The 25,530-nt window shown below is 43.4% G+C and overlaps 1 protein-coding gene across 1 annotated transcript in view; it reads right to left on the bottom strand.

The window, feature by feature from the left end:
• LOC144155765 (uncharacterized) overlaps window positions 1–25,530 on the bottom strand; it is a 67,086-nt gene that overhangs the window by 33,172 nt on the left and 8,384 nt on the right. Inside the window, exons 4-9 of the mRNA XM_077687407.1 lie at window positions 17,309–17,411; window positions 7,640–8,443; window positions 4,494–4,622; window positions 3,465–3,558; window positions 3,253–3,381; window positions 888–1,023 (exon numbers count right to left, since the gene is read on the bottom strand). Coding sequence (XP_077543533.1) covers window positions 888–1,023; window positions 3,253–3,381; window positions 3,465–3,558; window positions 4,494–4,622; window positions 7,640–8,443; window positions 17,309–17,411 — 1,395 coding nt within the window. The remainder of the gene's footprint in view (window positions 1–887; window positions 1,024–3,252; window positions 3,382–3,464; window positions 3,559–4,493; window positions 4,623–7,639; window positions 8,444–17,308; window positions 17,412–25,530) is intronic.

The raw sequence follows: 25,530 nt of genomic DNA, 5'->3' as shown, positions 1-25,530 counted from the left end.
CGCTTGCCCAGTCGGGCCCCGCTACCGGCCGCCGTAGCGTTAGCGGACGGAGCCCGGTATGCTAAATCTCTCTAGGCACACAAGCCCGAACGCTCGGAAAATGTGACAGTGCGAGGTAGGGATGCCCCGACTGCGCACATCCTTTTTTTTTTTTTTCTTTTTGCGGCTGCGTACGTTCCTCGGCTTGCCGAAAAATAGTTTTTTTTTTCTCTCTCTCAGGGTCTGTCTTCCCCGATGTCGTCTCGGGAAAGGGAAGAGGGAACGAAGGCGCTGGCGGCCTCCTCCTTCTTTTGCATTTTGCTGCTGTTGCTGCTGTTTGGTGAGTTGTCCCACACCTTTCGGAGATCACTGTTTCTCTCGGAGATGACCACCGCGAGCGCTTTGTTGTAGTCCGTTCAGAGAGCCTTGGAATTGTTACCTTCAAAGTTATTGTGGTACGTGCACGCTGTTCTTCTTTTGCGTGCGTGTTGTGCATGGTGTGCGAAGGCGCAGCGTACTGCTGGAATTTCCTAGTTGTGCAGCCTCGAGAAGATCCAGACCAGCGTCTTTAATTTCATTTCCTGGACGAAGAAGCAGGCTAAGATCAGCGATTTTTTTTCACGGAAATAAAGCGTCCTGTTTCATCGTGAGTGCGGAATTAGTTGTCATTCTTGAATGCGACGATCGGAAAGTGATCGTCCTCCATAGGTGAGGTCTCAGAGCCCATATTTTTTATATCGAATTTTTCATATATCGAACTAATACGCGATCCCCTTGGAGTTCGATATATCTGTGTTCGACTGTAGCACATTTTACAGTTTTGTATCTACTGAAGGGTACAAGAGATATTAACTAGAAAAGCTACACACTCATTCTCAGAGTGCCCCAGGACAGCTCAAATAACTGACCGTGAACTCCTTTTGGCGAAAGCTCGGTCAGCTTCATGCCACATTCCTTGATAAACCCCACAGCCACCTCGACAGCGTCATTGGTGGGGTTTCCGAGCAGCAAAGTGATGATTTCCAGGGCCAGTAATTCATGAGCCTAAAGAGGACAACACACTTGTCATTTCCCAAGGATTAACAGAATCACACAACTCAAGGAGGCAACGCACACGCCACACCACTGGTACCACGGGAAGTGTCAAGTGCTGCATCACAATAGTGCAAGAACACTAGACAGACTTTTCCACCAAAAGCATCAACATAAGAGTAGACCTCCTTTTGGCCCAGGTTGGGGGCGTTAACCTCTTGTCCGTGATTCTTTCATGGGCGCAAATGTCCACAATCCACGATTCATGCTTTATAAACAGGTCTCTGGCACCCACTCTTACATGACACTCCCCTCTCCCCTGGTGCACGTATATTGCCATCACAGTGAGCAGCTGCGAGGCCATGGTATCGACAAAAGCAGCAGAGCAAGGTCGATCAGGAGTCTGTTTATGGGAAATGCACTCTGGCTTTTTGAGAAGATTTCGAGCAGCCATGCAGACAACATAGCACTCGCAGTGCTTGTACGGCAGCAAACGATGCTCCATGCACTTCAGAAATTTTTTATTAATTTAAGCTAAAATTTCCATTCTCCCAATGCATTGCTTGCCCTGTGACTTTGGCAATAACGTAATATGGGCATGTACCCAAAATGTCAGTACATAGGCTAAAGCTGCTGCTATCCTCGAAGGTGCTGGTTGGTTACTTTAGTTACGTTATTTTACTGATGCGCACAGGAACCGGCCGGTCCCTGCCCTAAGGTAGTGTGGCAGTACCTTCCACAGCGTTATAAATGGTGTGGGAGAAGACTGAAATCACACACTGCTCTGCTATGTGATAACTCAGTTAACCCTAACCAAAAGAACAAAATTCTTGCAGGAGGGGGATCACCTGAACTGTGCTGTGCAGGAGATTACGTGATCCACACAACTGGTGTGTGTGGGGAAGGGGGGGTGCTTCAGACCCCCCCCCCCATCCCCCCTAAAATATACCAGCCTAAATTGCAGCTGCCTGAAGTAATGGGCACGAACACTCCAACCTCCACTGTCATTGTTGGTCAAGCCATGTCACAAGTCTCCGTGCACCTTTCAGGCCTTCAGTAACAGGTTTGCTTGAATAACCACGTAGCTAAACAATTTTAGCATTTGCCCACCATTCCAGATTCAAAATACCTAACTTATCGAACTACAGTTGCATGTAGAAAAGCTATATCTTGTTCATAAGGAGCAGCATAACGAAGGCTGTGCACCACAGTCTTGGTACATGTGGGCATTTTGGCCTCCATATAAAGTCTGGACTGAATGGCAAGGAACCGAACCAGCAACCTCTTCAGCCACATTTTTCTCCTTAGCCCTTTAACTACCACAAACGAGCAAGCAATCTTTTTTTTTTTTTTTTAAAGAATAGGTTTCAAACAAACAGCTTTTAGCACACTGCCAAGTGATCTGAACATAGATTTTCCCTGAGGTATTTCCTATTTATTACGGGACGCTCAGACGACCGAGGGGGGAAACAGGGCTTATTTACAGGGCCTGGAGGACGATTACGGGTCGGCATTGAGGTGAGTGACAAGCCCGTCCTCGGCGTGTCCTCTTCGTCATCTGGGCGGCTCATGGGAGATTAGCCTATTATTCAGGCCTTACCATTTACTGCGCAACAATATTCAAGCGAGCCTACTGCATAACAAACACTATGTTAAGGGCAAACTTTGTCATAATCACATGCCTTGTTGAAGCCATTCCCAGCTGATTCAATAATTTCTGCAGCATTGTTGTCCTTGTAACCATTACCAGAAATGTCAGTGCATGCCTTACTCAGTGTTACTTCCTGCCAGTATCTGAGTTTATTTCCTCATGGATGTCATTTCACGTGCGACACCATTTTTCACAAGTTTTATTAAAGCCAGCGCAGCCACCTGAAGCCAGCTAAAGGCACCCCTGAATACCTAAAGCCTGCTAGAGGCACCACTGAATACTTCAACAATATATGTACAGAAATCGATGTCCAGTTAGCTTAACTGAGGGTCACAAGTGCACTGTGTAGAAAATAAGCTCAGCGGCCCATGGACAATCATCTTTGGTAACATTCACCAGCTAGAGCTCTTGAGAGGTTAGGAGGTTAACAAGATTCCATTGTATGCATAGATTTTGCTGAAGGATTGCAGATTCCCACACGCAAGTCGTGAATCTGCACCAAAAGTTAGCACAAAAAATGGCAAGTTCACTACAGATGATGCTCCTAGCTAGCTGGCTCTTCCAAGCCGTCAAGTATACCCTGCGCTCACCACTTGCTGGTTCAGCAGATGAGCAAGGAAACGCAGGGCAGACGTGCAGGCCCCCTTGTCATTTCGACGGTACGCCCGCTGCAGCTGGATGACGAGCCTCTTCAGGATCAGCTCTCCCGTCTGGGGGAACTGCAACCAAACAGCGCTGGCTGATGAGTACCGCGTGCGCGAAACAAGCCTTGCAGGCTAATAGTGTACGTGGGGGGGCTTACCTTGGTGTTTATCACAGCCACCAGCGCTGCGTACACATGGGTGAAAGTGGGCGATGCCGCCTGTGCTGTGATGATTGTGCGGCTCAACAGTCCCCTGACACATAGGGAAAATGCAGAGGTTAGGATCTGCAGTCTTCATATCCCGCAAGAAATAAGCTACCCTAGAAACAAAGTATCAGCCCTCTGCAAATGAGCAAGTCAAAATATGCAAAACTTTGTCACTTGAATTCGAATTAGTGCTTGCGTCCTACTTCATCAACTCACATACACAGTTTCTAGTGCAATAACTGGTGCACGAACTGTAAAGGCATTCAGGCCATACAATTTTCATAAAGGAAAAATTTATGAAGAAGACAAGGGTTTCATGTCAGGATCGACTGGCAAATGAGCTTGTGCAAGTCAGACCATTTCACTTCCACAGCTTGCAGGTGAATGCTGTCATGGCCAATTACTGGCTTACCATCTCTAACGACGCTATGTTGTATTGTTCACACATCACTATACAACACTCATCAGTGCCAACAGGTTTTTTCCAGAGGAGTCAGCTAGAAGTGGATAGGTAGCCATGGTAATGGTAGGGGAGAAATTAATTCTAAAGAACTAAAAAAAACCAGGAATCAGGTCTTAAGCTCCATATTTTAAAGCTCTTTGCAAGTGGAAAGGAAAGAACGTGTACCTAAACAATGACTTCTAACAAGATCAGGTTTTTATTTACAATTTACAAAAAACGTAACCCCACATGCACCACCAGTTGTCCTATGACAACAAAAAAATTTCAACACAGCCAGAAATGGGACTAGTAGGTATGTCATGCAGAAAAACATATGCCAGATGGTTACTCTAAGAATAAAAAGGGAAAGGTGTCTTTCTGCTCTAAACACAAGTTAAAAACGTTTTTGAGCACTGCTCCAGACAATTGTTTTTAACAAGTTTAAGGTAAAAAAAAAAAGTGACGCGCAAACATTTCGTTTTCTTTCCAGTTCGACACCCTGACTTAATGATTACCACAACAGGCACACACTATCTCACCTTCCTCGTACGAGATTCTCCCGCATCAGCTCCCTGATGATGACATCTATGTTGGCTGTGTTCGCCTTGTTCACAAGACCGTTTATGCTCTTTTTCAGTGCTTCCCAGGCGATGCGTTGGTACTCCACACTGAAAGAAATGGATTAAAAACCAAGAGTCACCTTCCACCGACTCCATACTTCACTAAAAATAAACCTTGTTTGGCTGAAAGTCTGCACTCGTGCTCTTCCCTTTCATCCTCATACTGCACTGTAAATGTTGCCGTTTGTGCCAAGTAAACGTAAAAGGATGGTGTGCCATGGGGAACAAAAAAAGAAATCGCAAGACGGCCAAACATTCTCGGAACGCAGAACAATGGCCTAGATGACTACCAAATGTTTTCAATTCTGAATCGTCAGATTTAAAATTCTCGCCAGTTTCCCCATGGGCAGCAAACTCAATGCAGAAAACCCCTGCCTGGACAACCACCAATGTTGTGACGCATTACCGATTGTTTCGAAGTTCAAATTATCGGGTCTAACGCATCGTAACTACACCTGCGCTATGAGGCGCACTGCAGTGGACGACTCCATCTTAATTTTGACCACCTCGGGATCTTTCGCCGAAACTCGACACACGAGTGTTTTTGTTTTTTGCCTCCATTTAAAAAGAGGCTATCGTGGCTGTGATTGAACTTGTCTCTTTGGGTTAGCAGCCCGCCTTTGCCATTGAGCCACTGTGGCGGGTGATAGTTTGGAAGTTAATTATTACACTCCTAAAATAAGCTTCGCTACACGTACAGTAGAATCTCGATAAACAGAAATCGCTTAAACGGAACAGTTGCCTGGAATTTGGTTGTTTTGTATTCAGATAACCGTGTAAACGGAACCAGAAATGGAACTTCTTGTGAAATCCACTGGCATGAGAATCAGCTTTTTTACGGTTCCGGCTGTTTCGTTCGTTTTTTTTTTTTTTTTCTTCCTCCATGCTTTTTTAGCCTTGTTGGATTCGTAAGCCTCGTCTCGTAAGTGGTTAGCCGTGTTAGCGCAACAAATGCAACATCGCAGTTCTTGTTCCAGTCGTTCGGTCTCGATTCTAGACGCCGAGGCTACAGGGCTCACCTCCTGTCGCCTCGTTCGTGCCATCGTTGTGCTATTCGTCCTTCATTACCACGTTGCCGTCTTCTAAATTCGGTGGCTCGCAAGCACTCGCGAAGTTGAGGCCTCTAGCCTCCGTGAAGATGCAGTTGCAAGGACTCGCATTTTGTAGTGCACAGCGACTCATTGTTGCCAAATCAACTTTGTGAATGCTGTGCCCACGCTTCTTGTAGTTTTCTTGCTTTCTGAAAACTATCAGCTACAGTCACTTTCTAGTGGTTAGAGTTGCATGAAATGCCCTTAGAAGTGTGTACGCACATAAATTTGCACCTTAGAACATCTCTCTCAGTAAACGGAACTCCTGTTAAACGGAACTAATTTTTCCGGTCCCTTGAAGTTCCGTTTATCGAGAGTCTACTGTATTGTCATTAAATTTTCTTAATTTCTTTCCATTCACTTGCACACCAGACTTAAGGGTCAGACAACCGATTTTCGTGGAGTGCATGCCCTCTAGCTCACATGAAAGCCAGTGTTTTATATACCGTGGTAACTGCAAGTATTTTTCTAAACAGGCAGAAAAAATTTTAATTTTGCACTAAAATTTCTGAAAGTGTAGTGTCTAAATGTGACACTACCGTACGTGTCCAAACAACTTAGCTGGTTTCAACGTGCGATTCAAAAACCGCATACAGGAATAGGAAAGACAGCACATTATTGCTGTTTCAGCCGGGGCAAGTTTTTAAATACCTCTTTTATTTCTCACTAGCAGTTAAAAGTATGTTTCCACATAGAGTTTCTCAGTACGTATACTAGAGAGGAAACTGCACTGCACCTGGGAATCCATGTTGTCGTGGAGGGTTATGGGAAGACCCCCGCTTCTGGCTTGCGCTTGGCATGACAATTGGATTCTTAAGCGGTTTTTGGGATTTGCTTTCTTCACTATGCATTAAAACGTCTATGAGCCACAACGTAGCCGAAATCGACCCTGTTCTGTGGTAGCAGTGAGCTGTGGCAACTGCGAGTTTGGGGAAAGGGCAGGCAGTGCGTGATCGTACCTAACGTTGGTCATGCTGGAGTGAAGGAACATATGACTGGGCGGGTAATATATAGCCGTGAAACTAGTACTTAGACGAAGACAAGATACGACAGATACGGGTGCCTGTATCCATCCTATCTTGTCTTCGTTCACAACTGTTTAACGCCACTTTTTTTTTCTTCTCAAGTATAAACCAACTCGCTCAGCAACAAGTTTTGTTAAACTGTAGCTGATGGTCGGTGCACCGGTTCACCATGAAGGCGACGTTTTCATAGGCACGCTCAAAAACATTTCCAAGCCCTACACACAACCTATTAGTTGAAACAATGATAAAATTAATGTCTCCAACGAGTTTTTCCCAAAATATTAACATCGTTAACTGTCAGCTTGGCCTGCAGAATAGTAGGCAGAACCGTTCTTTCTGACAAAAATATGCTTTACTTCCTTTTTTCTTAGCTTTAAAACTAGCCTGCTTTATTTTCTACTTATATAATAACACACAATTCTTTGCATTTTTGTTACACCGGGTTCTAATATATGGTCACTAAAACGTTTCAATCCGAGCCAATGACAAAACTAAAGCGAGCGCACGATATAATGGTTGCCCATGACGACACAGACGGCATTGATATGAGCCGCATAGATGCTAGCACCAGATTCCTCTCTAGTGTGTATAGTAAGAAACTACGTGTTTCCACACGGGTCACTGTCCTGGTTGCCAACATTCGCTTTGGTGGGCGACATATTTCACAAGTTCTAGGGCGCTATCAGCAAAAACCGTTTCAGGTCAAGGTGTTCAAGTGAAGCCCTTTCATTTGGGATCCAGAAAATACAGTCGACAAAAATCGGTTGACTGTACCTTTAAGTGAACAAATAAAAACAATGTGCATTTCTTACTATAATAAAATTGAGGGCTAGACATGTTGAACTTGAACAAAAGTAATGCCACAGTGGCTCCAGAAGAACAGTAAGTAGCAGCCAACACTTAAAACTACCGCCTCTGTGGCTCAGCCACAGTACAGCCCCCCTCTCACCTGGACTTGTCCGTGATCTGTGCCTGCATCTGGCGAAGACGTGCTGGTGGGATGTAAGCACCACCGGTGCGCCCCGTAATGACATCCTTCTTGCGAGGAGCCTCGGGCGCTCGCTCTGTTTCGGGTGTAGTCCGGCGAGCCACCTTGTGCCTGTCATCCCCCTCCTCATCAACCCTGGATTTCCTCTTGCGATCTTCCCTGGGGCCACCTGGTCGCTCCTCATTATCCCTCCTCTTACGATCTTCCCTAGGGCCGCCTGACCGCTCATCCTCATCCCTCCCCTTGCGATCCTCACTAGGGCCACCGAACCGCCCATCATCATCCCTCCTCTTGCGCTCCTCCCTAGGGACATCTGACTGCACCTCATCATCCCCCCTGCTTTGATCCTCCCTAGGGGCACCCGACTGCTCCTCGTCATCCTTCCTGCTGCGATCACGGTCATCTCGGTGGCTCTCATCATGGTCATGTTTTCGACCCTGGTGACGGTCGTACTCATCCCTCCGGTACCTGTCCCCTCTACGGCCGTAGTCATCCCTGCGATCTCGGTCTCGCCTGCGGTCATAATCCCTGTCCTCCCTCCGATAGTGATCAGAGTCCCGATGCCCATCATGGTCCCTGCCACCACGCCTGCCGCGGTCGTCTGGATCTCGCCTGTGGTCGTGGTCAGAATCTCTCTTGCGGTCACTATCAGAGTCTCGCTTGCGCCCTTTCTTCCGATCACGCCGCCGAGGGTCCTCTTCCTCATCAGAGTCACTGGTCTCATCCGAGACTTGTCCAGGCTCGTGATCGTCCCCCATTCGGCCACTAAAAATAAGCAACAACAATTAGTGCCATGATAACAGTTTACTACAGACCTACAAATTGTGCTTAAGCCAGTGATGCTAGTATTAACGAGCCCCAAAAACATGATGAAGAGAACCCACCATTGAGTATGCAGTCACAAACACTTAACTGCACATCTCTCCTCTACACACAATCAATAACTCATAAACTTAGCAAGAAGGTGACTGAAACACTTTTTTTTTTGAGGGGTGGGCGGAGCACACCAACATAACTTCAGCAGCAACTAAGCCAGACTGTCAGAGGTGCACATAGCTGCAATCATTTGCCAGACACACACACAAACAAGCTTATAACACTTCTTGCACATGTATCCACTCAGAAGGGCATACTGGTTGGTATTTATAGACCACAAACCTTTCAACAAAAGGTTCCAGCTTCTATGAAAAGGTTCCAGTTCCTTAGAATTTAACTAAGCACTAAATATTTTACCAGCAAGTAAGCAATAAACAGGCACAATACCTTAACAGAGCAATTTATTACATTACCTATTACTGCAAAAGCAGATTTAGTTCCAAAAACTAGTTTCTTTTTTTTTTTTTTTTTCGAGAAAGAGAAGCCTCTCCTGTCCAAAGTCTAGAATAGGCAAGGAAACCAGCCCCATATAAAATAGGGTTTAAGAGTACTGTGCCCTGCTATCTCTTCCAGACACCAGGCCCGGCTGGCAGCAGCTTCATATACAAAAAACTCAAGAGCAAGACGTGTCGACTCATATTACTCTGCAGGTCACAGCATGCACTAAAACATATTAACATAAAAGTGACATGGCAACCAGCACCCACGAGAAAGCACAAGGCGGAAATTTTGTGCCACTTTATACAGTAGTACGAGGTGTATATATACGAAGTGCAAATTTGCTGTGACTGATTTACTTATACTGATTTACTTTAGCTTAACAGTCGGCGTGATGTGCGTTCTTTGTATCTGTACTTTGTGCCGACCTGCTATAGTCTCAGTAGAGACTGGCAGTACTGTAAATAAACACAAATATGGAAGATATTGAATACACCATTTGCTTTCCAAGTTTACATCATTTGCTTTCCAAGTTTACATAACAAGTTGCAAGGGCAGGAACAGTAAATTAGCTGATGTAAAGTACTGCAGACCACGCTACGCTGAGTTCAATCGCAGTTGAAGAACCAGCAACACGGGAATGTCTGAACTGCAAAGGGAGAAGACTGCTCTAGTTTGAAATTCAAGATCTCCCTAAAACAAACGAACACGAGCGAGAATGGTGACGAACTGCTGTTTGGACTGCACAAGAAAAATTCATTAGCTACCTTCCTACAGGCAGTGGCCAAGGAAGTACAGGCAGGGTAAGCGAGACCTCCACCACATTTATTACCGCCGTGAACATTGTCCAGTGTTTACCGTCTGGTCAGATAAAAGCACGCTTACAACGATGAAACATAAATCAGTGACCAACGTTTCATCGTTGCTAACACCGTAAACATCGCAAGGGTTGACTACGGGTACCGACTGTCAAGTCCCCAGCTACTTCAAATAAACCAAGGTGGTACTGCACGTCAACCTCATCACACCCACTACGAAAATACTGAGGATGAAGGGATGCGAGGTGAAGCATTGGTAAGTGAACAAGGTGGGTACAAGGGCAGAGCAACGCTAAGCGTTGTTATTCGGCCCCCTGCACCACGACCGTTCAGTTGCAGCCCCAATCATCTTTTGGCTCCAAGCACTAACGGCAAAACCGTTGCGCAAGACCCTTCTTAACTGCGAAAGCACCTTCAGTAACGCAAAGTAAGCCTCGTTTGCACGAATCGCAAGCGCGTTTCCCGCTACCGTGAGCACAAAGAACCCAGCGCAACGCGCAGTACGCAAAACGATGTACAATACAAAACTAAACCCACCAGTGAAGGTTGAAAATTCTTAAAATCAACGATATACGACTGATACTGATCAGCATTACCTTCTGGGCATGTCTGTTTACTGCAGCACGGAGTCGCACAAGGCCGGTCAAGCTGTCGCACCGAAGTCGTGACAGCAACGATCGAACGTCAAGGGGTATACGAATCGCGGCCAGCCAGGTAATGTTTCGGACGGGCAATAGTGCCTAACAGCCTCTTGAGATCACCAGTAATTCGCCTTAGCTTAACAAGGGCCAAAATGCTCTGGACGCATAAAAAATGCCGAATCTCAAGAACCTTTTTACGCCGAAATTACTTCGCGACGACGTGCCTATGTAGGATCATGGTTGCCTGCCGCTAATGCAACGCCGCCTGCGTATTCGAACGAAACGATTTTTTTTACAAATTTTACAAATATCAATATTTGTAAAATCGGCTAGAGCTATTTTGACCCGTTTACTACATCGGAAGAACCCGACTACATGGTATTCACGCCGGAATAATAACACAAGATCTCTTCGATTTGGCCCGCACAACTCTGACCAGTTCGCGAAAATTCAGCGCAGGTGCCGCCACCACGCAGAACCGGCTCCCGCACATGGAGCCCCCGCACTACCCACACTTTTCGTCTGCTCCTGCGTCACCTCCTCAAATAACGAAGAGGAAAGCCAACTCATCCTTCCGCACTCGTTGCAGGAAAAAGAAAATGAAGTGAAAATGAAGTGCAGCTACGGCATTACGCTCGCAAATCGAGAAAGCGAGTGCTGCACTGCCTGAACCAATTCAGCGTGTGCAGCCAAATCGAAGACGTGCACCTAAAAGACGGGTATTTTTATTCATTGCCTACAACTTACCCCTTGTTTTATTAACACAAAACGGCATCATGATGAATGAAGTCGGCACATACTTCACACAACGCCGTTTTCAGACTCCCCCCCCCCACTCTTTCATATAGGTTCCGTCCACTCTTGTCACAACTTGACGCAGAAATAAAATTATTTTTACACTTGCCCATTCCTTTACTCCTGTTTCCACACCCAACCCCCGAGCAGTGGATGGTTATACTGGCCAGCTGAGATTCCTACAACCAGCTCCGGCTGGTCAAGAGGGTTCAGATGGCACTTTTTGCCCGAGGGCTCGCAGATTCAGGAGACCCTTCACTGCCACACATCTCGTGGCATTAACTAAAAATTTTGATTTCAATAAGGTCTATCCGCCCTCCTTCTGCGTCCCTGTTCACTAATCTTGCTACACCACCAGCAGAATTGTATCTACGATGGTGACTACATTATCAGCACGGAACGGTAACCTGGGCTGTAAAAAAACCCACATGAGCATTGTTCTACTCTAGCTTCATGGTTCCATTTGACCCTGGAACATTCGCACACAGTCTACGCAAACAGCCGGTTCGGCTGCCTACTGTAATGATGCAAATGAAATGTGGTGCAAATGGTTTGATTTAACAACCAACAAATCAAGTAACTAAATTCACGATAATGAAGAACTGACAGGTTTATTAAGAACTGATAGGTTCAGCAATTGTGAACAAAATGCTGACCAGTCAATGAATCAACAGACCCAAAGAAAGTTGGAATTTTTTTTTCTTCCATAGCACAAATGGGTACCTTCCAGAAGCACTGGCCCCAACTCATGATTGTAAATGTTCTGTAAACAATCACCAAAAAAATCTGATGTGAACCTAGTTAGCAAGTCTGTGCATCTAAACATGACCTTTCATCTGAAAGATGAATGTGGCATGTAAGATGGTTGATCATAAGAAAGGTAGGTGTGTAGGTTGAGGCTACCTTCACTGCTTCCCTCCTTCCAGAGGAACTCCAAGGCTATACGCAATATAAGACGTTACTTAAGTATCCAACATATCTAAAGCACGTTTTCTCCATCTTATGGGTTGATCAGATAAAATTAATTGACGAGGCCGCATGTGGGTAAAAAGTCAGAATTTTTTTTTTTTCTGCCAGTATTAATCCTCACCCCCCGTTCCAATCACCCATTCCCCCTATTTGGACCACCGGTTTTCCTGCCCTATAGTAAAGGTGCGACTAGTACTTCATGGTTGTATATACACTCAGCTAAATAATGCAGGACAGAAAGCTGTTGTCCACACTTATCAAATCTTGGTGGTGTAAATTTAAAAAATGTGAATGTGTGTGGCCCATTACGAGTCCGAATCTGCACCTGCATTGTTTGTTTGGGAATTTTTTTATTAGAGTCTTTATAATGTCGAGTTTGCTGTCTGTGTGTCCCACTGTTGCTGCCAGCGTTTCCGAAGCTCCCTTCGTACAAGCGGTTTCTTCTTGGTAGACATTCTGTGGCACCCTGGTCAGCAATTTTGTTGCCAGTTCAATAAGTTTTTACTTGGTTTGCCCACATGTAATGCCGGGACAACACTTGCAAAGACTGTGCAAAAATTAAAGATAGTTGTGTTTTCGTTTGTATAATGTGCTCAAGTGCAGTTAAAATGCCATATGGTTTTGCTGTAACAACACTTATTTGTATTTAATGTCCTCTTACTGATAAAGTTAACTTTACAAGCAGAGGACATTAAACAAAAATCCCAGTGTTCCCAGATGGTTGCAAGGGTTAAGGATTGGGCGATTTGGTTGCATAATTACAAAGAGGGGAACAGCGCAACACAGACGAAACATAAGAAGGAGAAAGTGACAACTACGAGCGCTCGTGGTTGTCACTTTCTTCTTTTTGTGTTTCGTTTGTGTTGCACTGTTCCCCCTTTGCAGTCCCAGTTGGTACCACGAGCAGTGCATGAGACGGCACAATCGTACTTCAAGGCATATTTAAAAAGTTGTGTGTGGGTATCTGTTTTTATGTGTTGAAAATGCTTCTCTTCATGTGTCAACTGTATGTAAATATTTCTAAAATAAAAAGGTCACAGGCTCAATTAGGTCAGTGGAAGTGGTTACGTAGGTTTCGTTGAATGCGACAAGTTCCTCTGCCCACATGCTCAATCGCAAAGAGGGCAGCATAGAGACATCGATGGCCGAAAAGAAAAGACATCGATGGCCGAAGAATCTCTGATGATGGGTTCATATGCACGATTCCCCACTGATGTTGCCTTTAAGGCGTGAATTAGTGTTGTATGTATGTGCTGCTGCTCTAAGCACCACTGGTCACACTCAATGCACAAGCTGGAGATGGGGTGGCCTGAAAATCTTCAGCTCGGGCTTCAGATGTGACAAGGCATTTAGCATATTCATTGTTCTGGCATTTATCTTTTCAGAAAAACAAAATAAAGTAAGCTTTGACAAAAAGCCTGGGATTATTGCGACTAGACAGCCAAACCAAGATGTGCAGCGGAAAAAGAAAATGGCTAGAAATATTAATAAAGCATATGAATTTCAGCAATGAAGAGATAGTGCCAAAACTACTGAAAAGGAATTAGAACAGGCAGGAACAGCTAAACAGAGGAAGAAATGGAACCATTAGAGGGGCACGAAGCAGGAAATGCAGAAATCAGAAATATAAATTTCTACACCAACGCTAGGGCAGCCCATTAACCGAGTCCTGGGAGGGTTCCCTAATGATTAAAAGCATGTACAGAATGACGAAACAAATACACAAGCCAGGTGAGACGGACCACAATCATGCAGAAATTATTACGATGCGACAGCAGCCACAGAAAGCGAGAGAAATGTTCTTCCTTCCTGAATGGAAAACAAGCCAGAAGCAAACATTCCACAGGAGAAGCCAACAGAGTGGAGGTGAGAACGCTGGTGGATTAACAATGCAAGACCATTATAATGCAAGACCGTGAAGACCATAAGTGTAGCGCCAACATTGCAGCGCTTGACATTGAACTGATACAAGGGGGAAGTCATCACCACGATCATCACCTTCTGCAATGATACTGCTTTATTCTAGCATAGGTACTCACCCACTGAGGAGGATTGGCAATGCTCTCGTCTCGCATTACACCAAGCTCATTTTCAACCCACAAAAACAAAGAGCAAGACACCTTGGTCACAACACGTCCTCTGCCCCTTCTATCCACACAGGCCTCACCCATACCAATCCTCGTCCAATCGGCGGAGAAGCCTAGGAGACAAAACTTGCCTCGATGGTTTCAGCACATGTTTATTCTTGCCACCATTGTCCCTCGGTGCCATGAGGATGCACCAATGTTGTCCGGCAATTGTGCAATATAGCTTGAAAATACAAAGGTCGTAAATACAGCTAGTACTTTACTTTTGGAACATACTATGTGGTTGGATGATTGTGTACATAAGACTGCAACACTTCAGGGAAAATATTTTGCCCAAACCGCAGCTTGAAATCAAGCTTCAACTTTGCAGAGATGCCACATTACAGAACGCCGCAATATAACTAGCCTAAAGCATAACAATAAATGAATTCATTTCACTCACAAATCGCTATAAATCAGACTAAGAATTGGTATTCTGGAAGAGCTCACTGAAGGCTACAACAGAGAACCATTTGGTGTGAACGAATCAAGCAGGCGTTAGGCCTGGCATTAAAAAGGGTTGACTATAAGACGCAAGCTCTGAGAAAAGCTCTAACACGAGCAGGTAAAAGTTTTGCTTGCCCACTCATGGTTTCTTCTTCTTCCTCCCTCACAACAGCGTACAACTCCTTGCCTAGTGGCCACATTTTTCTCTGCTAGTTAAAATTACCTAGCCCCTTTCCAGGGTTTGATACAATATGGCCGGGGAGAGCGGTAGCCAGAATATGGGAAAATGCTGGCACCAAAACGGGTCTGGCTCTTGAGCTAGGTAGGACATTAACCCTGTACACGCAAGGAAGTCAGACAGGGGTGTTGTGGAACACTTCTTTGAAGGTGCTATTCTTTATTTCCCAAATTCGCTCAATAATTTCTCGCAATTCCTAAATGAAAAGGAGATTCCAGCACAGCTATGTCTTTACTACAGGTAACTGCACGTTCCACCAGCTTTACAGACTTTTTCAGAACCTCCACAAAAGCTGACGATCGAATAAATGTGCCTCGTCAATTACTGCTTGTTTTCTTATGTAAGCACTTTCATTTCACTAGCTGACAACCTATGTTCGTTACATGCATGAAAATTCATTATAATACCTTTTGAACTGTCTCATACAAAAAAAAAAAAAAAAAAAAAAAACAGTCCACAATGATCCTGACTTCCTTTATTCAAAACTCAGCTGTGCAATGCTTACTGGCTACCACAACTGGAATGATGCAACTTAACCAGAGTGCGTCAAAAATTCCAGTGAACATACAAAATGTCAAAAAAAAAAAAAAAGTGGGACAAATCTGAACAAACAAACAGAAAAATGCTTTTCACCAAGGGTATGAAATGAATGTAGCACCTTATGCAATGCACTGAAGGTAAGCAGTGCACAAATAATTTATATGTAATGTATACTTATATAAATATAAAAATGATGTATTTTATCAGAAAACTAGCTTGGCCAACTTTCTGTTATCGTCAGTACATAAAATTTAATCTTGGTCACACTTTTTATTAAACACTTGCCCTCGACAGAACAGAACATTAAAATTGAGCCCTCGACAGAAGCTTGGCTCAGCCAGCTATGTTCACGGGACATACTTTTTGCCAATTAGCGCCATGGGCCCCACATGCTGGAATTTTTTTTGCTGTCCAAAATATCAACTTATGCAATTATTTACAAGATGGCTACTACATGTGCACAAGCACTGCGCAAAACTCGTAAGAATAACTAACCCAATGATGGGTGTGCACATAAACAGGAACAAGGCGCCAATTTTGTATCATCAAAAACATTTCCGCAAATTGACCAAAAGAAAATTTGGTGAAATAAAATGACAACAAAAACAACTCAGTTATGATAGAAAAAAAAAAAAAAAAAGACACACCAGTACATTTGAAACATGATCGTTGTTGGGGCAGCTGGAGTGATGCGTTGCCACGGTGCAAAGAGCAACAATCGGGGTTCAAGGGGAGGCAGGACTTGTACTTCCCATGTCCACCTTATTCGAGTCTTACCTGTTGCACTTCACACCACGGGTAGCCTGTAGCATGGAAGCGCTTTTGAATGTACCACGCCGAAAGTTATTTCAATAGGTAAGAAAGAAAAAAAGCATGGGGGGAAGGGTGAAATTTCTGAAATCGGAGTGCCTTCTGCAAAGACCTTATGATTAAGTGCAAATTAAACTTCGTCCAGAACAAGCAGTTTTGACAGGCACGTCCACCGAACAAGCTAAGGCCAAAAAAAGGTCATCAAGAAATCATAATATGCTTAAAAAAAAAGGCTTTCTTTGATATGTAAAGACGTCAAATGTTACTCTTGCTTCAGTCCACTGTGGCAACAGGCAACACCAGGCTCATAAACAATGCGCCCTCAGAAACAACCGAAGCAACAATAACTCATGTGTTTAGGTAAACTGCGCATTGTGCAAATCTGCACACTCCTTTGAAGGGGAAAAAAAAAACTCAGCAGGTTGAGAAACTAATTTCTGTGTCATATATATTGCTGATTCAAGTTTGTAGAACAAGTGAACACCATTTTGTAAAAAAAAGACTTCGGGGTTGAACACATGGTCAAAAGCCAAACATGACACCTGGTGTTCCATGAGACCCAGCTTCAGACACAAGATTACCATGTCAGATGTCTGATACAGCAAAGTAAGTGATGTCAAAATAAAAATACACGTGCAGGAACATGAACTAAAGTGAAGTGCTAACAGCCTTTATCAGTGGCACAACAGCAGAATGCAACTATTCAACAAGCTTCATTGTTTTTTAGCAATTCAAATGATAAGGCCTGAATAAATAAAAGCAAATCTATTTGCCAGTAGGCACCTTTGCCACTGAACAAGTTTTCACAACTCAGTGTTGCCACTGGCTACTTCACTAAAGCAAAGTATATGGAGGAGCTGTAAATCAGAATTTGGGTTGAACAAGGCCTGCACGTAAGAACTGAGTTGAATTAACAATACGTTGATGCTCACCGTTTGGCGCCGTTTCTCGAAGCCTTGCAATCATTGTCATCCAACTTTTTGCCACCAGGAGCTTCGCTGCCCTTTCTAGCCGCGTATGAATTGCATGTCAGCTCTGTTTGAAGAGAATTACACAGCAGCTACAGAAGTTATGCACGCACAACAGCAATGATTCAAGGCACAAGCAAAAATCAAACATTGTGCCAGCAGGCTTTTCTGGCCTTTATTGTTGCCACACACTTCCTTTTCACTTTTTTTTTTTTTTGCTCATGGCAGCAGCCCAGCCGATGTCAGCGCTGTCACAGAATGAGTTTCAAAAATTTTATACCAGTCCTCACTTCTTTCATCGGCATGTGCAGTTACCAACACCCCAATCTTAATACCTACCACAATACCACGTAACGCCTCATTGTGAAGATTTGCACAAAAGCAAGAAATAACACACTTACAAACACAGATGACCACGTTCTACTGAACACCACCACAAGTTGTATTCATGGTGATAGCACTTGCAACTTTCAGTACCACAGTGACAATACAAGAAGAGCAATAAAAACACATTCGTGCTATCATGCAAGACAAGTCTGCAACAGCTACTAGTGAATATTCAGAACTGACATGAACACTGTTTTAATTGTGACCAAGCGGTGTGCAAACGACGACACTGACTGCCTTCAAACTGTGACTTAGCGTAATTCAAAGTTAATTAATTAGTATAATGCTTGGTAAGGCAAACTATTAAATGTAAAATACAAAAGTACGGTGCAATTTCATATTTCATACCGCAACTCATTTTACTGCTGCCTTCATGCAGCCACTAAAACAGCTGCGGCAAAGTTTTACCGTTTGTTTTAAAACTACAATTTCTGGTTACCTATGGTATTAAATTAAAGAAAATTCAAAGTTTTTACATTTTAATTATCTTCTCGCATCACAAGCCCGTCAGTGATAACATGACCAGTATTTTTAGCGCGGACAGCAGTCAAGAATTGCCGGCGGGGATGGGGGGGTTATTGGCTAATAACAAGAGAATTAACCACACTAAGTGCTAGTTTCTAGAACTTACTTTGAGTGATGGCTTCTGAACAGCGGCCATACAATTTTGCAGAAAGATGCTTCTGTTCTTTGCTAATGTTTTAAGCATCACTGAAAGTTGGTGAAAATACTACTAGTGCTTCTGAAGTGCAAAGACAAATGCCTCGAGTAGTTGCCGCAGGTAATGTCTGGTGTTGTTTAATTCCTTATTTGTATAAATTAAAGACAAAACTTAACGACAATTACGGTGTTTGCGGTTACTACGACATGACTGCAGGTTTCCCTAACAAAACTGTTATTCGCTATTTCATTCCCATAATGCTGTCTTTTCCATGTCTGCAAGAGCCAATTAGGTTTTCTGCATGTGACCTTTCTTCCACAGTGGTTATTGTGATAGGTTATTACAACAGCACAGCACTTTTGTTTTTTTTCCCGAATGGAACAATTGTGGAGCATGTGCGAGCTTACGAGTTGGTTTTTCACTTGCACATTGGTGGGTAAAATAGTGATTAGTGCCCTTACCACACAAAGCACAACGTTATAGTAGTGTAACATGAGAGAAGAGCATAAGGTTTGCATTAGGTTTTCTTTGGCATCTTATACCTGTGCTACATGAGAGTTTGAAATGACATTTGGGTCGAATGACCTTCCAAATTTCAAACGCCATTCAAACTGAAAGGAGTTCCGCCAATATACATGACCATTCTCAAAGGCAGTTAAAATTTTCTGCGTGTGCCCGCCATGTTTTGGTGTCGCCGCTGCTGCCATGTTTCGTTCTTGGCAAAAATTTAATTTTAGAGTTAAAATGTGCAAAAAAAAAAAAAAGAAAGAAAAACAATTATTAGTGATCAAAATGATAATCTGCCAGCGCGCACAAAATATGCACAAGGCAGCCAGCTTTTTTTCCTTTTTCACTGCGGTGTTGAGAACACCAAGTTAACTTGTAATCATACAGCGAGTGACAGGGAACAACAAGAAGTGAAAATGACGAAGATCATGCACTTTACACACCTAGTTTTACTAGTAAATAATTGTTTTTGTTATTACGGCATGCAGAAACTGCGCCTAAGGGTACAGACCGTTCGCATTTCAAAAGCCTTTGAGATTCTCAAGGGTCAGTTGTCGTGCTCCTTCGACTCAAATGCCATTTCAATCAAATGCCTTTGAAAAGCATCGTCTAGCAGCTCAAAGGTGTCATTTGAGTCAAATGACATTCGACTTGAAGGCCGTCGAAATGCTCATGTAGCACGGGTATTAAATGAGGGATAAATCTCACAGTGATAATGCAACACATCTAAAAAAGTAACATCAGCAACGAACCTTAACATACAGCAACACGCATAAGTATCCTTTAATAAAAAAGGCATATCTGTGTGTTGAAATGCTGCAACAGATTGGTTATAGTACTTGCTCATAAGAAAAAGCCCTACAGCAAACAATGGAGTGCAAAAGATCAGAATGGTAACAAAAACAAAATAAAAGGGGCCTGTCTTTGGGTGGTGCTTGCACTGCAAAGTGGAAGCAGCAATGCAACAGAGAAACAGCAACTTTTCTGATAGAAAAAAAAAAAGGGGGGGTTACTGTTTCATTACACAAATCAGAGCATCAGAAAACTGCTCGCACTATGACATTGATTTGGATTTAGTGCTTTCGAAATTAATGCTCTTAAAGGTCATCTCCAGCAAAAATTTCAACCTCGTAAAAACGATGTTGCCTTACAGTACGACTAAAAGAAATGCAAGGTATAAAATATTATGTTAAAAATATGTGCAAGTGTACAGCAAAAAACTAAAATTAGAAAGAAAAACGCGGCCATTAAGGCCAGGCGGAACTGTCACCATAGCCCAGCGAGTAAGCAGTGCAAGCTTAGCTCACTGGTCGTTCAATTTAAAGAGCTTGCCCGATTGTCCAACCACCTGGCTGGTTATGCCAGCTGCCACGGCTGACAAATTTCTTTGTGCGCAATGCTGGCAGGAGTAACATTATTTGCCACAGATGTATAAAGCCCTTATAATTAACTAGGCAGCTCAGAATAAATTTGGCTAAGGTGAAATTTCACTGTAGTTGGGCCTTTAATTTCCTCATGCTGTTCTCACATGCAAAGAATCAATCTTTGAAGGGGCAAAAAGCACAATGTGTTAGTGTGGGAAGGGCACCAGAAATCCAATGCCACAAGTATAATTTAAAATAATTGTTACGTTTGTACTTTACAGAATATGGTTTTCACCTACAAAAAAGTACCCGTGCTCTGCCCAGCCACATGCTCATCTCGGACCAACTAGCTTCCAGCTTCAGTTTTTAATTGTTATTTTTCACCCATCCCATACATGAAATGTCTCTAGGGGATCATGTTATGCCATCTTAAACCCTTTGGTCATTTGTACAGTGCTGACGTATACATACGCAAATGTAATGCCGGGTAGAGCTTTCCCGTCACCTTTTTCGAGTTTGTATTTAGCGGTAAAATCGTGCCGCCCAGCTAGAGCCACTAGCCAAGTATCCGAATGTGTTGCACAGAAAAAGAAATGTCATTTCGCACTACCGGCTATCTCATTTGTGTAGAGAAGCCATTAAAGTAAATGAAGAATGAGATCATGGGCCTAACTAAACTTCCCTGCCATGCGCATAGGGCGACACTGTGTAGCAATGCCAGGTCCCGCTACCTCAGTACTACAGCACCTTGGCATGAACATGTAAAAAGCCATTTTGGCGAGCAACCCCCTAGGAGGACACTCGTGGCTTTAAGTTTTAGCAGCCACTTCAAGATGACCGAAGCAACAGTACCACACAGTTTCACCCATCAAAACTATCTGCAGAAAACCTAAACTTACATCTGCAGTTTTTCTAAGCGTGGAAAACTCAATAAAATGGTGATAAATTTTTGATTACACATAACCTCCTTTGGTCAGCATAAAGTCAATATAGTCAGTCACTACTACAGTTGCTGTTTTTCCTAAACAGGGAAAACTTGGTCATGTAATGACTACATCAGACAGACCTACACGTAAAATGAAATAGCTACACAGCAGTGATACGATGAAATGGGTAAACATTACGGTGAAAAACAGGCGTGAATGCATTAGTAAACAAAAAGGATGATCATGTGATCCCCAGTGTGTTGGGACTTTAATCTCTACTTAGGCTATTTTTTGCGACTAGTGGTTAACAGAGTAAATGAAAGAGAAAGGGTAAAGAACCTGAAAACCAGCTGGCAACAAAAACTAGCGATACCAATTATTGTGTGCCATTCTTAGACCATTTAGAAAACCTCAAGCACTAGCCAATCCTGGGGCGGTATTCCCGAGTTTTGTCCCTTTTGCGTCCCTTTCAAAAGTGTCCCTTTTGGCGAGCCCTGATTGGCTAAAAGCAAACAACCGGAAGTGACGTAACGCAAGCGCGGCAAACCTACTGTAACCTACTGCCAACGCCCACTGCTTAACCGGAAGTACGTCGCGATGAAAGGGACGCAAAAGGGACGTTTTCAAAAGCGACAGTTACGAGAATACCGCCCCTGAGCAGCACACGCGTAATTAATTTTAAAAAACGGCTTATCAGAGCAGGGACTAGAGTAATGCACATAAATTTTTCTGAACCACCTTTGGTACATAGCACCAGTGTGAATACACAAAATGATGGGAATTAAATTGCACAATAAGATGCATAACAATGGTTCCTGGATAGTTTCAGTGCAACCAGAAGATTATAGCATTTTCAAGAATAGGGAGAATGTAACATGGATGAAAACAGTGCATATAGAGATATCTAAACAGACAAACTTAATAGTAATAAAAAATCAATAAGCTTTTCCACTGCTACAACAGCAGAAAAAAGAATCCCAAACAAAGCAAAGCTCACATTAAAACAAGTCGTCTGCACTTTACAAGCCATATTTTTAATAAAAAGCAGCAAACTGCTATATATTTCCATAGATTTTTATGGAAGAGGAGGTTTATCGTAAAAATGTACTGCAGCAATGCCCTCCAAGAGGAGGAGCCAGTGATGGAAAAAAAAAAATCACATCACTGTTTTGGGGGTTTTCACGTAAAGAAGCTACTTGGACTATAACATATAAAAACTGTAGGGCTACCAACCGATTTGGACCACCTGGGATTCCTTTAACGTGTGCCAAAATCCCATACACTCCAACTTTTTTTTTTTTTCACCTCCATCAACCAAGCATTCACTGTAGCATCCACTGCCACCTCCAACATAGTGCTTAGCAGAGAGCCTTAGCCACAGCAGCACTGGATCCAAACTGTCAACGTCATAAAATTAACTTTACGAAGCCAGCTTGTTTCTCAGGTGTTCACATCGCTAAATCTGGGTACCCTTTCTATTTCGTCGCTGTGGGCATGGATATGGCAATATAAAAAAATGTAACAGAACACATCGACCACAAAGCAACATGAATGTTGCTGAATTCCACTTGGACACGTGTCACACCTGAAGGCCTTAACAAAAGGCTTTTCATACCTACAGCTATATTAGCCTTTTGCAAAAGCACTGCATGCATGCTGGAGGCATAACAATAAACACCATAGAACACTTTACAAACATTAGATTGCGAGAGATAATAAAAATGTGAGCTGTGTGCAGCACATAATTTCAAATTTTAGAGCGCGCCAAAAACTTTTTCAAACTTTTTCACGCTATCAATGCATGAAACATGCTGTACACAACACCCACTCATTGAATATGAAAGACAGTGCAATTTGGACACCATTCTTCAAGCGTATTCTGTGCACTCAGCTTCACGAGCCCCTGTGGCCAGAAGAGCACTTCTTGCACACAATCATTGATGTCTCAACGTTTTTTCGGCCAGCAAAGGTTGCACTGCACCCCACTAGTATTTCAAACGGAACACGAGTACGTCACGCCAGAGCATTTTTGCTCACATTTGCACACAATGTGCTACCGTCTCACACATCAGTGAATCATGCAGCGCAGTGTTTGTGTTCATAGTTTCCACTTTGTTGCACAGCTAGAGCAGCTGTACTCCACCTCAGTATGAGCTGGCGGACTGAAGTAGAATTTTGTACGAGTGAGTGAACAAGAACACTCATGCTAGGTACAGTGGCCACTGGTTTTAATAGTGCCATATTTACTAGATTCTAAAGCACCCTAACCCAAATTGAAGATGGCACCCAATTTCAGTGATCAGAAATGACTAACTGCCAAACTCGTTTCAGCGACCAGCAAATTTTGGGAGCTGTATGTCCCAAAATGGCAATTATAGAGAAATGAAGGCAGCTGCTGCCCAGCATTACTTCTCTCCACCTTATTGTAGTTTTAGTTGTGGGTGTTCCATGTGTGCAAGAATTTGGCAATTTTTGACCAATGCAGAGAAAAACAACACTATTACTCCCATGGGTGGGAAGTAGCTGCACTTGCGAAGTGAAAAACCGTTGCCAGTAACAGGTAACATACTTTGGGTATGACAAGGAGAATGTCCCTCTCACTTTGCAAGTGTGTACCTGGTGTAACTTTTGCAGACAACATTCACAAAACAAAACAATGAAGCCAGTGAAATGAACCTTTCCTTGCACCCATTACATATAAAAACAATTTCGAGGAGGAAAAAAAAAGACACCAAAAGCTGCTGAACCGATTAGTGCGAGCAAAACAGCAGGAAGAACGCACGGTCACCTTTAAATGAAAATGATGATGCTATGATGAGGCTAAACACATGTCGCTACCACCAATAGTTCACCCATACAAAGCGTGCATTAAAGATGGGGAAGCTTCACACTATTGGTTATCTCAGAACTCTGTACATGAGGCAAAAGCCACAGTACAGATGTTAATTTGTGTTAATGCACTCAAGCGAAGTTTTAGCTTGTTAAGAGAATATTTTTTTTCATGTCTCATCACTTGAAAACTAATCCCACAATTGCTGCCTGTTTCATTTATTGAATAATAGGGCTTGTACGACTTTTGTCTTACTGAAGACTATCATATAAATCAACAGAAATATTGTTATCGCTCATGAATTTAAACGACACATGACAGTCACATCATTGCACAGGGTCTACAGTAATAGAAGCTATGGAGAGAAAGAAAAAACTTATTTGTATAACAATAAGATACCTAAATGTCACCTCATTTGTGTCTGTAAAACTGCATTGAAAGAACACGTGGCCCCAGGACTGAGGAACGAAGGGAACCCTGCTTTGCACTGCCAGCAGTGCACGTTAAAACCAATGTTTTGAGTGACAAGCATTCTCTAGATCAGATTCACGATCGTAACGTGCACAGGTGAGAGTGCAAGCCACATATTCATTCGGCGTTAATGTTTCTTTCATTATGTGAGTTTTAATAGCAGTTTTGAAGATGCCTAGCACACAACTAGCCCCAATAGCCACTTTGTTATCTGTTAGCATTGTTCCCAAACCTCCCATTTCAACTACTATCGAAATGCGTAGAATACCCTTAAATGATGCCTTTCATCATGAACTTTCTTTCCCTCTAATCCATGAAGATATACATAGTATGCACTGCTGTTTGGCCGCACGGGGCGCTGCGGTGCTGCGAGGCCGATCTCCACGTTTGTGGTGTTGCGCGCGCATTCACGATGGTCAACTGCGCCGTGTACGGTTGCTCTAACCATTCGAAAAATGGTCGGAATGACAAGAATGTGCGCCAAATTGGGTTTCTTTCAATTCCGAAGCTTAAGCTTAACGAGTGCCCGAAAACTGCGGAACTTTCATTGAAGCGCAGAGCCCTGTGGCTGCAGCGCATTCACAGGGCTGACCTCGACGTTACAGCGAACCACTACCGTATCTGCGGCGACCACTTTTTAACAGGTGAGAGAAGCGTCGTAGAACTTTTCAGTGGATAGGTGTGACACCTTCGCAAGGTCCTTCATGTCAAGTTTGATATTTAATTTCAGGGCGACCGTCCTAGATCATGGACAAAACTAATCCTGACTGGGCACCTAGCGTGAACTTGGGCCACAGATCGTCGACAGTTGCAGTACAAACCTCGAGTGACAGGTGAGGAAAAGTCTTGTTCATTGTTAAAGAATCACAGAGCAGTGTACACACTATGAACTAACAAACCGTACGTTTTTTTTTTTTGTCTAGGTACAAGCGGCGCCAAGACCGAGCACGCGCAAAATCAGCAGTTAGACCGTCCGAGCAGTCTCGAGTCTTGGAAACACAAGACACAAACGTGGTGCCGCTCGCTGCAGTGTTTACATG

This window comes from Haemaphysalis longicornis, unplaced genomic scaffold (genome assembly GCF_048455015.1).
Source record: "Haemaphysalis longicornis isolate Haplotype H1 unplaced genomic scaffold, Haemaphysalis longicornis Haplotype H1 scaffold_1, whole genome shotgun sequence".
In the NCBI taxonomy this organism is placed as follows: Eukaryota; Metazoa; Arthropoda; class Arachnida; order Ixodida; family Ixodidae; genus Haemaphysalis; species Haemaphysalis longicornis.
The sequence above is the reverse complement of the archived record's forward strand: the minus strand, read 5'-3'. Positions and strand labels throughout refer to the sequence as shown.